General features: G+C 43.3%; 1 protein-coding gene across 1 annotated transcript in view; it reads left to right on the top strand.

The window, feature by feature from the left end:
* Nucleotides 1-3,163: 3,163 nt before the first annotated feature.
* Nucleotides 3,164-11,774, top strand: part of ZFP37 (ZFP37 zinc finger protein) — a 15,086-nt gene continuing 6,475 nt past the window's right edge. The window contains exons 1-3 of the mRNA XM_011941891.1: nt 3,164-3,392; nt 10,124-10,250; nt 10,545-10,679. Coding sequence (XP_011797281.1) covers nt 3,360-3,392; nt 10,124-10,250; nt 10,545-10,679 — 295 coding nt within the window. The 5' untranslated portion in view covers nt 3,164-3,359. The remainder of the gene's footprint in view (nt 3,393-10,123; nt 10,251-10,544; nt 10,680-11,774) is intronic.

Below are 11,774 nucleotides of genomic sequence, written 5' to 3'. Positions count from 1 at the left end.
GCTCCTGGGCGGCCTCAGGTGCGCACGGGAGCCAGCACCGTCGCCTTGGAAAAGCTCGAACCCTCTGCCCCAGAGGCGATCCCGACTCTGCACTGCAAACTCTACGGCGCCCTGCAGGGCGGCGGCTTCCTGCGTTCGAATGCCAGGAGCTCCCTGGCAGCAGCAGAGCAGAAAGAAGCATGGCCCCGCCCCAGTTCGGCGCCCGGCAATCTCTCTCCCGCCAGCTCGAGGAGGTAGATGGCTGCCTGGCTCCGGAAGCCTGGCTCTTGTTCCCGGCATCCAAAGGAAGACACGGTTTTTCCTTCTGGGGGCTCCCAACATCTGGGACTTTGACGACTCGGGACCTCTCTCCCATTGAATTTTTGCGTGTCTTCTGGGAAAGGAAGAGGTGTGGGCTCTGGGGTTTGACGTGCGATTGAGCTTCTCTGAGCCGAGAGCGTTGAGAAGCCGGAATGACACCCGGATAGAGAGGGAGCCATGTCGATTGGCGGAAGTGGGGGTGGGGGCTTGGGGAGGTACCTCGCCATAGGTGATTTGCAGGGGAAAGTGAAATGCCCCTGCCATAGGTCATTTGCAGTGGAAAGCAAAATGCCTGGTCCGTCAGCTTCTTCGTGTGACCCATGAAATGTCCTTAATGTTTCAAACCTCTGCCCCCAGGGTCGGGAAAATATTCCTGAGAGGGTTTGGTGAGCCTCTGGAATCTCTCCACCATTCCGTGTTTGCACCCTCGGCTTTGGCATGGAGGAACTGCGTCCACTTGTTTGGAAAACAGTTTACAAGTGTTTAACGACCCAGGTGGCTACCTCCTCGAGGTGTGTGTGTGTGTGTGTGCGCGCGGGCGCGCGCGCGCGAGAGAGTGTGTGTGTGCGTATGCCAGCGTCCTATGCCTTGTAAGTGAAACCTGGGAGCTTCTCTCCCTAACCAGTGATGAACACCTGGGCAACTCTGAAGAAGGAGGTGGAAGGCGAATGTCCCACTGGGTTTCTTGGAACGGTGGCTTCTGTCTTGGGAAAAGAGGTGGGATGGAGAGAATCCACCTGAGCTCTTTACAAAGCACCTGTACCGATGAGCGATAGGTTGCGTGGGCTCAGGAAATCAGGGAGAGTGAGGGGAGACACACAGGTGCCTGGAATCGTGGAGGGCCATTGAGAGCAAGCCTCAGATGGAGATCCACTTATCCTGGTGTTCCGTCAATCATTGTGATCCTGGGAGTGTTCCTACAGATGTTATGCTCTTATAGAAGTGATGTCCCTTTGTCATTTTGTTTCACGTTTTAGTATTTCCTTCCCCTCCCGTTGCCTTCTGGTATGAATGACAATAAATAGGATACATATTTACCGTGTGAGAGGTCTTCGTTAGGGAATTCAGTAGAATCAGCCAAATTGACATACATATCTCCGCAAATGTGTCCCCTGTCCCTGTTGGGAGAATTTTCAGGTCTACTCCCAAAGGTATATTGAAGAGTACCACATTCATACAGATCCACCGTACTCACTCATCCCTGCCACGTATGTATATATGCTGGTTTTAAGAAAATCGTGGAGTAAGAAAATCGTGGAGCATCTGACCTGCCTCTCCTTCTGATTCGTGTGGAAGAAAGGAAGAGAGTGTTATTAAAAAATATGTACCTTATTAGGACTGTAATATCAGGAACAATTAAAGTCAGGGCCATATCTGAGCAGGAAACAAAGCAATTTTCTACACCTACATAGGTGACATTTAGAGAATACTCTGTCAGAAACATGGTGTAGTGGGCTGTGTCCTAAGTAGATGAAAAGGAATTTCAACCCATCAATTATTTTTCAGTCTTCACTGAGTCCTTAGTTTACTATTGCTGTATAACAATTCATCGCCAGCTTTAGAGGATTAAAGAATCACAAACCTATTATCTCACAGTTTGTGTAAAATGGAAGTCTGTGTATGTCATAGCTAGGGTGATGGTTAACTTTATGTGTCAACTTGACTGGGCTAAAGGATGCCCAGAATACTGGTGAAACATTATTTTTGGGTTTGTTAGTGTGTTTCTGGAAGAAGATTAGCATCTGAATTAGCAAACTAAGAAGCCACCGCCAATGTGGGTGGCCATCATCTAATCCACTGAGGGCCTGATAGGACAAAAAGGTGGAGAAAGGGTGAATCCTCTTTGCTTTTTTTTTTTAATCTTTAACTTTTGTGAGTACATAGTAGGTGTGTATATTTATGAAGTACATGAAATAGTTTGATACAGGCATGCACAGTGTAATAATCACATCATGGAAAATGGAGTATCCCCTCAAGCATTTATCTTTTGTGTTACAATCCAATTATCCTTCGTTATTTCAAAATGTACAACTAAACTATTATTGAATATATACACCTGTAGTGCTATCAAATATTAGGTCTTATTCATTCTTTTCTGTTTTTAAAAAAACCTGTTAACTATCCACACTTCCCTACCACCTTCTCTTTTTTCTTGAGCTGGGACATTCATCTTCTGCATCTTCTGCCCTTTCACATTGGAGCCCCTGGTTTTCTGGCCTTTGGACTCTGGACTTATATCATCCCTACCCCTCTGCACTCTTTCCAGTACCTTGCATAGCACAGCACCTAACCTGCACATATTCAATGAATGCAATTAATGCATTAAATGGCGCATTAAGGAATTATTTCTCCAAGTGGTTGATTATTCTGCTGAAATATCTTCACCAAACCCGGGCTCTCAAGGAAGAGTGGTGTGTTCACTTAACTTCCTGTTTCAGTTTTTCTTATTGTTCTTACACTATATATGAAAAGATTTATCGTATATCTCAAAGATTAACGTCTCTCCCTATAAAACAATGTTATTTGTTCGATCAGGCTTTTCTCCGTTCTGCTTCCAATTTCTCGCATCCCAGCCTTCTGAAGTCCGCAATAAGCATTGTGATTCCCGGACTTCTAGCCGCTGGCTGCACTGACGTGTATCCGGAAAAGCAATTCCAAATTCTGTAAAATATCTTCCGGCAGTGATGCGACTCGAACGCTAGCAGTGAGTTGTCAGGCCCAGGTCACTCCTGTAATGCGTAACCGAACCTGGTTCCGGCTCGTTCTGATTGCATCACTCCTGTACCCTGTAAGTAACGCCCTCGCCAGCTTTCGCTTCCCGATCTCGTTGTCCCAGAAGTCCCCGCATTTCCGCTGTACGGCTGGCCCTTTCCCAAGATGGCCGCGCCCGTAGGCTATTACCGAAGGGCGCCGCCATCGCAGCTGCCGGACCCGCTAAGGCCCCTCTCCGGGTAGTCGTCATTTCGGTCTCCAGCGGCTACCGGATTCTGACAAAGCCAGAGACCGTGGACCGGAGGAGAAGTGCGGGAACGACCAAAGAGGCTGGGCGACCACTGGAGATGGCTGTGTCCGAGCCCGAGGCCAGCGCCGCGGTGAGGGCTGTGATGAGGCAGGGTGTTTTGGCGGTTAGAGATGGTCTAACTGCGGGGCAGTGATTGGAGTAGTCTGTGACGATAGGTGATTTGGCAATTGGTGAAATCGATGCTAAAGGGTCTCTTAGGAGGTCAGAGTTCTGAATTATCTGTGGAGTTAGTGATTTGGCTTTAGGATATGAGTATTCTGAGGGATCCGTACAGAGAATGATGGGGAGGCGTCTCTGGCAATCGCTGAATGTCAGAGTTTGGAAGGGGATCAGAAATGGGGACTTTGTGATGTGTCAGAGATAGGGAAGGACTGTGGGAGTTGGCAGTTTGGGGTGTCTATGGGAGCCAGCGATTATGGGTGCCTATGGTGGTTACAGCCTGGATTATCAAAGATGGTCAGTGTTGGGATTTGGGAAATTAAGTTATTGGGAACATCTGGGAGCATCAGGGATTGGGGCTTGGGAGTCAGTGACGGTGATGTTTGTGCAAGTTTGATTAGCAGTATCTTTGACGGTCCGTGGGTAATGGAGGAATCGAGGCCAGTGAGGGGGGAATATGACTGTTGGAGTTTGGGGAGTCAATGTTGAGGTGTCTCTGGGGATGGTAGATGATTTGTATGCCATCTGGGGAGAAGAGGTAATTGGGGATGAATGCAAGTCAATGATTAGGTGATGTCTAGCAGTAATAACTGTGCTTTGAGTAATGAGGTGATTAGTAGGAATTAATGATTGAGGACCCTCTACGATTCTGTGACTAGAAGCCTAAGGGGTCAGGAGTTTGAGGGGATTGCTGGGTTTAATAATTGAGGGTTCTTTAGTGGTCAGTGATTGGAGGTCTGTGGAGGTTAATGATTGTTCTGTGGAGAGTGATAGTTGGGAACTTGTAGAGATCCATAATTGGGAGAAGTTTGTAAAGGTTAGTAATGGGGAGTATTTGGGTGTCAGTGATTGAAAACTTGCAGGAACAGTAGGAACAGGAAGATTGTAAGATGAGCACTTATTTTATGCCAGGGAGTGTTTTTGATTTTGTTTGTTGTTGTTTTGCAGTCTCTGCTTTGTCCTCAAAACCAGGGAATGTTTTAAATGCTGGAGAGACGCCAGGAAACAGAACCAGAATCCCTCCCTCAATGACTTACATTCTAGAAATATGAAAGATATGATAAAATATAAACAAATAAAATTATTCCAGACACTAATAAGTGCTGAAGTAAGTAAAAGAGAATGATGTGGTAGAGCGTGATTGAGGGTAGGGAGTGCATGACTTTAGCCATGTTAGTCATGGAAAGCTTTCCTTAGGAAATGACAGTTGGCTTGAGGCATAAATCATCACAAGGAGGCAGCCATGTAGAGATCTGAAGAAAGCGTGTTCCAGGAAGAAAATAAACATCAACTGCAAAGGACCTGAGGTAGGAGTGAACTTGGTATGCTTAAAAAAGGGAAGGAAGATTAGGGCTGTAGGAGCACAGTCAGAGGAAAAGTAAAAAGATGTGAATCATAGTGGTAGGAAGGTATCAGATAATGTACGATTTTATTGGCTAGTGTAAGGATTTGGATTTTATTCTAGATGCAGTGAGAAGCCATTGAGTTTAAGCAGGGGAGTAATCTGTTCTGACTGATACCTTGAAAAGATCACCATGGCTACCTCATGGAAGATGGACTGCAGAGGGGCAAGAGTAGGTAGGTATAGGGAGATCAGTTAGGAATTTTTTGCAATGGTAAAAGACAAGAGATTATGGTGATTTAGAATAGAGTTGTAGCAGCAAAATGAAATCAAATTCAGAATACATCTGGAGATAAGCAATATAACTTACTAATATATTGATATATGGAGTATGAGGGAAGAGAAGAATTGAGATTTACATCTAGACTTTTTTTTTTTTTTTTTTACATCTAGACTTTTAACCTGAAGAACTGGATGGATGGTGATTCCATTTTCTGAATGGGAAGCGTTATGGTAGAAAAGACTAGATTTGGTGGATGGGAATGGGATCTGGGGGTGATGTCAGTGGCTCTATTTTGGCTATGTCAAAATGCTCATTGCATATCTACCTAGAGATATAGGGTAGCCACTATATACATGAATCTGGAACTTAGGAAAGGTGTGAGCTAGGGAGCCATTTTTGAATTGCATCACAATGAAGATGATATTTAAAGCCTTAAGATTGGCTCTTGTCACCTAGGAAGAGAAGACAGGGAAGAGAAGAGAGCCAGGGACAGAGGCCTGGGTCACTCTGACATTTAAAAGTCTGGTAGAAGACAAAAAACAAGAGAGAATAAGGGGTGCCCATTGAAGTAAGAGGAAAACTGTGCAAGTGGATGTCAAAGTAGCATAGAGAAGAAAGCCTTTCAAGACAATAGGAGTAATCAATTGTGATATATACTTTTGAGTCCCAAAGCAGGACTAGAGATCATTTGATTTTGCCAGTATGTAGCTCAATGGTTATTTTGATTGATTAGAGCTCCTTTATTGGAGTTAAGGGGATAACATCCTGTTAGAGTGAGTTGAAAGAATGAGAGGTAATGAAGTGGAAACAGCAAGTATAGGCAACACTTATGAGGAGTTTTGCTGGTACAGGAAGCAGAGAAATAGACATTGTAAAGGATATGAAATCAAGAGGGGGTTTTCTTCAGAGGAATGATATTAAGGCAACTCTGTGTGTCAATGGCAATGATCCAAGTAAAAGGGAGAATAGATGTTACTGTGTCAATGGCAATGATCCAAGTAAAAGGGAGAATAGATGTTACAAAAGAGAAAGAGGTACTTGCAGGGGTGAAGTCGTTGGGAAGGCAGTTGGGGATGATTGAGAGTACAAATGGAGAAACTGGCCTTAGGTGAGAGAAGGAAGAGTTTCCATTTTGACAGAAGAGAAGGTATATTGTATATGAGTTTGGAAACAGGTTGGTGGAATTGGTGGTAACAAGGCAAGGTAATTCTTGTCCATTTGGATTTATTTTCTCTTGAAAGCATGAAGCAAATTCATCAGCTGAGAGTGGGAAAGGGGTAGATGTTGGAGTTTTCAGAGTTAAAAAGGAGAATGTTCAAAATAATCATCTAGGAAAAAGGAAAGGTGCATTTTCTAGGGTTAGGTAGGACTACTGACAGTATTAGATGCCCATTTGGCATATGTGTTATAAATTTGAAGTTAGTCCACTCAGCACAAATTGATTTTTCTCTTGCAATGTTCAGTTGCAAGGTTGCAGGCAGAGATTAAGAGGAGAGTTGGATTTAACCAAGGTTGAGGCTTTGATAGGTGAGTACAGTGGAGGAGAAGAGGAGAAAAGAAGTTAAAACTTTATAGTTTTCAATTGATTGTGTATAGTGCTAGAACAAGGAATCTGAACAAGAAAGAAAAGCTAGGTAAGGGTGGAAGATTGTGAAAAAGTGGTTAGGCTCAGAGGGCTCAATGAGTTTGGAGAATTATTGGAGTAAAAGTACTAGAATAAGTAGCAGGATAGGAAATAATGGTCAGAGGGTGGAATGTCTTAGAGATTTTTGGAGGTGTTATAGTGATGGCAAGGTGTAAGTGCAGATGATTGATGAATAGGTGGCTGAATTTGAGTGGAAGAAAAGATTGTTGACCTCATGAAAAAGAGAGGCAAGGGTGTTGAATGGCTCTTCCACATTGATACAGAGGTAGTGCAGCATGATGGCAGGGATTTAGCTGGTGCTAAAGTTTTCAGTGAATGGGGTGGGATGACTGCAGAACAGAGTTAACATAGAAGTCAAAAACTGCTATCCTTAGACAGGCCTGCTTGCAAGGTTTGCTTTTTGCTGGCATCTGGGAAATTAGATTTCAGGAAGGATCCCACCATTCCCAGAACAGGTTAAGAGTAGTTCCCAGTGCTTAAAGAATATATACAATGTGGTTTATGCTGAACACCTGCTTTCTTCTGGGAGTCTGGAATTTTTGTACATGCAGGCAGAGAGTGCCTACATGATGAGCCCCCAGTGAAACCCTTGGGCAGTACTGGTCTCTAATGAGCTTCCCTAGTAGACAATATTTCATACATGTTATTACAACTCACTCTAATATAACTCAATATTAGAATTAAGCATGTTCTATATGACTTCACTGGGAGGGGACTCATGGATGCTGGTGCCTGGTGTCCTCTGGACTTTATCCCATGCTGATTAACTGACTTTGCTTTGTATACTTTTGCTACAATAAATAATAGCTGTGAGTACAATTATATACTGAGTCACGTGAGTCCTCCTAGGAAATCACTGGACCCAGGAGAGTTAATAGATGAAAATCTGGTGATACTATAAATAAGCTATGAATTTTGAAGGAAGAATGAGAAATGGTTGAAAGTAATCATTTACCGCATCTTTAGAACCTGAGGTACATGGGTCATGGCGGGGAGGGGAGTGGTGCAGGAAAGATAGTTTCCACTCCTCTGAGGCTCCTGTAAGGAAGCAGGATCCTCAGGAGACAGGCAGATTTCAGGTAAAGCATGTAAATGAAGGGAGTGGCTAAAGAGGTTGAGGGAGGAGTGGAATTTGCTGGCAGTAATTAGAGTTTCTATAAAGGCCACTGCTTGAGAATTCTGTTGGTGTCAGTGATTGGGGATTGATAAGATGAGGGATTTGGGGTAATGGGAGATAGATTACTATGTGTCCTGTGGGTATCACTGGTTGAGAGACTTGTGAGAATATGTAATTGGAGTGTCTGTGGGGGCAAGTGATTGCTACTGTTTGCTACTGTTTGGGAGGTTTGCTTTACCCAGTCATTTTGGAGCTATAGGCCCAGTAATTAGGCAAGGCTGTCTGTATCAGCTCAGTGATTGGAAGGCCAGTGACAATCAATGATGGGAGATTATTGGTAGTCAGTGACTAGAGGTCTGTGGGGTTAAATTGATGACTTTTGCAGGTAATTGAATGGTGGTCTGGCCAGGCACAGTGGTTGACATTTGTAATCTCAGCACTTTGGGAAGCTGAGGTGGGAGGATTGCCTGAGCCCAGGAGTTTGAGCCCAACCTGGGCAACATAGCAAGAACCTGTCTCTACAAAAAAATTTAAAAATCAGTCAGGCCTGGGTGGTGCATGCTTATAGTCCCAGCCACTTGGTAGGCTGAGGTGGGAGAATTGCTGGAGCCCAGGAATTCAAGGTGTCAGTGAGCTATGATTACGCTATTGCATTTCAGCCTGGGCAACAGAGTGAGACTTCATCCCAAAAAATAAAAAGTAAACAAAAATAAAAAGACAGAAAAAAAAAGGTTGGTTGTCTGTGAGGATAAGGGATTATCTTTAAACATTAGACAAACATGTTTGAATGTGTATTTATCAGTATCAAAATTCTCCAATAGTTGTGCCATCCTCCTTTTACCTGCCTAATAAGAGGACTTTAACATACTTTAATTTCTTCCCTACCCCCACCCCCCTAGTTAGGGTTCTGCTTATTTTTTTTCATATCATACTTCTTGATTTTAAGGATACTTTCATAACAGTTGTACAAGCACATTATCAAGTTATTTACATTTAACTAGACATTTTACTGGTTGTATTAATCACAGCTCTCTCGTATATTAAGTCTTTCCCAATTTTGAAATCTTTATTCTGATCCATTTTTTCTTCTTTTAAAAATCATTCATTCTCTTTTTCTGCTTCTTTTCCTCTTTCTCTTCCCCTTCCCCTTTCCTCTATTTCTCCCCAACTTTCTGCTTTATTTCTAAAGAACATTGGTAGTATACTTTCTGCATTCTTATATGCCTAAGATATCTTACCTTTGCCGCCAAATATAAATGAGTCTTTTTTTTTTTTTTTTGAGATGGAGTTTCTGTTGCCCAGGCTGGAGAGCAATGGCTTGATCTTGGCTCACTGCAACCTCCACCTTCTGGGTTCAAGCAATTCTCCTGCCTCTGCCTCCCAAGTAGCTGGAGTTACAGGTGCCTGCCACTACGCCTGGCTCATTTTTGTATTTTTAATAGAGACCATGTTGGCCAGGCTAATCTCAAACTCCTGACCTCACATGATCCATCTGCCTTGGCCTCCCAAATTGTTGGGATTACAGGTGTGAGCCACTGCGCCCAGCCCATAAATGATTTTTTTGGCTGGTTATAAAAATCAAGGGTCTCAATTCTTCTACCTCAGAACTTATAAACTATAAATACTGCTCAATAGCCTTTTAGCATCCCCTGTTATAGAATATAAGACAAAGATTGATTCTATTCCTTTTTTCTTTTCTTTTTTGGCTATTTATCTTTCTCTCCGATATGCACATGATTCTGTCCTCTTGAATAAAGAAATTCACAATAGGGACATTTCTGTTTGTCACGACAGGGTCTCACTCTCTCAGCCAGGCTGGAGTGCAGTGGTGTGATCTCAGCTCCCTGTAGCCTTGACCTCCTGGGCTCAGGTGATCCTCCTGCCTCAGCCTCCAGAGTAGCTGGGACTACAGGCATGCACCACCATGCCCAGCTAAGTTTTGTATTTTTTTGTAGAGATGGAGTTTTGCCATGTTGCCCAGGCTGGTCTCAAACTCCTGAGCTTAAGCGATCCTCCTGCCTCAGCCTCCCAAACTGCTGGGATTACAGGCATGAGCCACGGTGCCCAGCTCAGTAGGGACATTTCTTAATATGGTTTTTGTTTTTCAAAATAATGAAAAATTGAGTAGAGAATAGGTATCCTTTATAATATCATGATCAACAGTGAGTAGTCAAGGTAAGAACAAGTTATTATCTTGTCCAAATCACTCACCAAATATGGATAACATTAGCGTGAACAGGAATATGCTGTCACAGGTATCAGTAACATTCAAACATGTGACTATGACCTTTACCCAGAAGGAATGGAAACAACTGGATCCTGCTCAGAGGAACGTGTATCATGATGTGATGCTGGAGAACTACAGCAACCAAGCCTCAATGGGTAAGAACAATTCCTTTGTAATTCAAAATGTATCCACTGTGATACCTTCTCTCTGGAGTCCTTGATAAGTTCGGCCTTCATTTTTGTAGGTCAAAGGGCTTTCTTCCCTTTTGGGTACTAGGCAGGATATTTGTGCCCCTGCCTCCAAAATGGAAGGTCTGTTCAGTTGACCTGGCATTCACATTGTGAAACTCCAGAAGCCATGTATTCTTTAGGCCCTGAAGTACAAATGCTGGGGCTTCATTTCTGGGATGGTTCTTCTAACACTCAGTTTCTGCTATTTCTCATGAGCAGGGTATCAAGCTCCCAAACCAGACATGATCTCCAAGTTGGAAAAAGGAGAAGCACCATGGTTGGGGAAGGGAAAAAGACCCAGTCAAGGTTGTCCAAGTAAAATAGCAAGATCCAAGCAAAAAGAAACTAATGGAAGTAAGTTGTAACTTTGAAATTTTTCAGAGAATAATTTATTCTGAAATTCTTAAAGATCCTAGACCTTTCTTTCTTAACTAGAAAATAGCAGTAGAAAAAAATCAGGATTTCCTGAGGAAATAATATTTCAAACTACAAAGATTCTGTAACCTGAGAGATTCTAATATCTCTTCCTGTTGTGAATTTGTTCACACGAGAGGTTCTATGTGAGGTTCACTATGGTAGTGAGCTAGTGTTAAATACGGGAGTTTGGTTATATCACCTGTATCTGTCAGTTTCCACTCAGTTTTGCTCCATGAAGGAATGAGCCCTTGCAATCTTAGTTACTTACAATAAGAAAAATTAATTTCTTGCTCAAGCCACAGCTCTATTCCATATTATCTTTATTTGGGGACCTATGCTGAAAGAGCATTCTCCATTTGGCAAATTCTGGTCTCATGACAGAGGGAAAAAAAAGGGTGAGTGGAACCACATGATAACTCTGACAGTCACTGCTTGAAAGTTGTAGATATCCCTTTCAGCTCACATTTTGTTGGTCAAAGCAGGCCATCTGGCCACTCCTGAGTTCAACATGGTAGGAATGTAGAATCTTCCACTGGGAAGAGTGCTATAATTCAAAAGGCTATGCATTTGGGAGGGGCTGAGGGGTATACTCTTGCCACAGGAAAAAATAATACTATCTTTCACACCACTCAGGTTGCGGTAGGATAAAAGGTGAAAATCAGGGCTCTGAAACTTGGTACCAAGCCCTCAGATGCCTAGCTGACCCTTCCATTGCTCAATCTTCAGAAGGAGCAGTGACCCTCTTAGCTGTTCTCAATCCCACTCCTGCTAACTTATATAAATCAGTGCTTTTTAAAAAAAGCATCCTCCCTTTTCCTAATATCCTCAGCTTTTCTCCTTAAGACCCTAGGTGTCAATTTTTCTCCTATGTATTCGGACATTCTTAGATCTGCCCTCTTTCCAAATCTCTTGGCGTGATGCTCCTGCCCTGAGTTATTTCTCTTTCTTTTTGAGACAGAGTCTCGCTCTGTCGCCCAGGCTGGAGTGCAGGGCGGGATCACAGCTCACTGCAAGCTCTGCCTCCCGGGTTTA

The sequence above is a fragment of the Colobus angolensis genome, unplaced genomic scaffold (assembly GCF_000951035.1).
Source record: "Colobus angolensis palliatus isolate OR3802 unplaced genomic scaffold, Cang.pa_1.0 Scaffold103, whole genome shotgun sequence".
In the NCBI taxonomy this organism is placed as follows: Eukaryota; Metazoa; Chordata; class Mammalia; order Primates; family Cercopithecidae; genus Colobus; species Colobus angolensis.
Note: the sequence above shows the minus strand (reverse complement) of the source record. Positions and strands in the feature narration are given on the sequence as shown.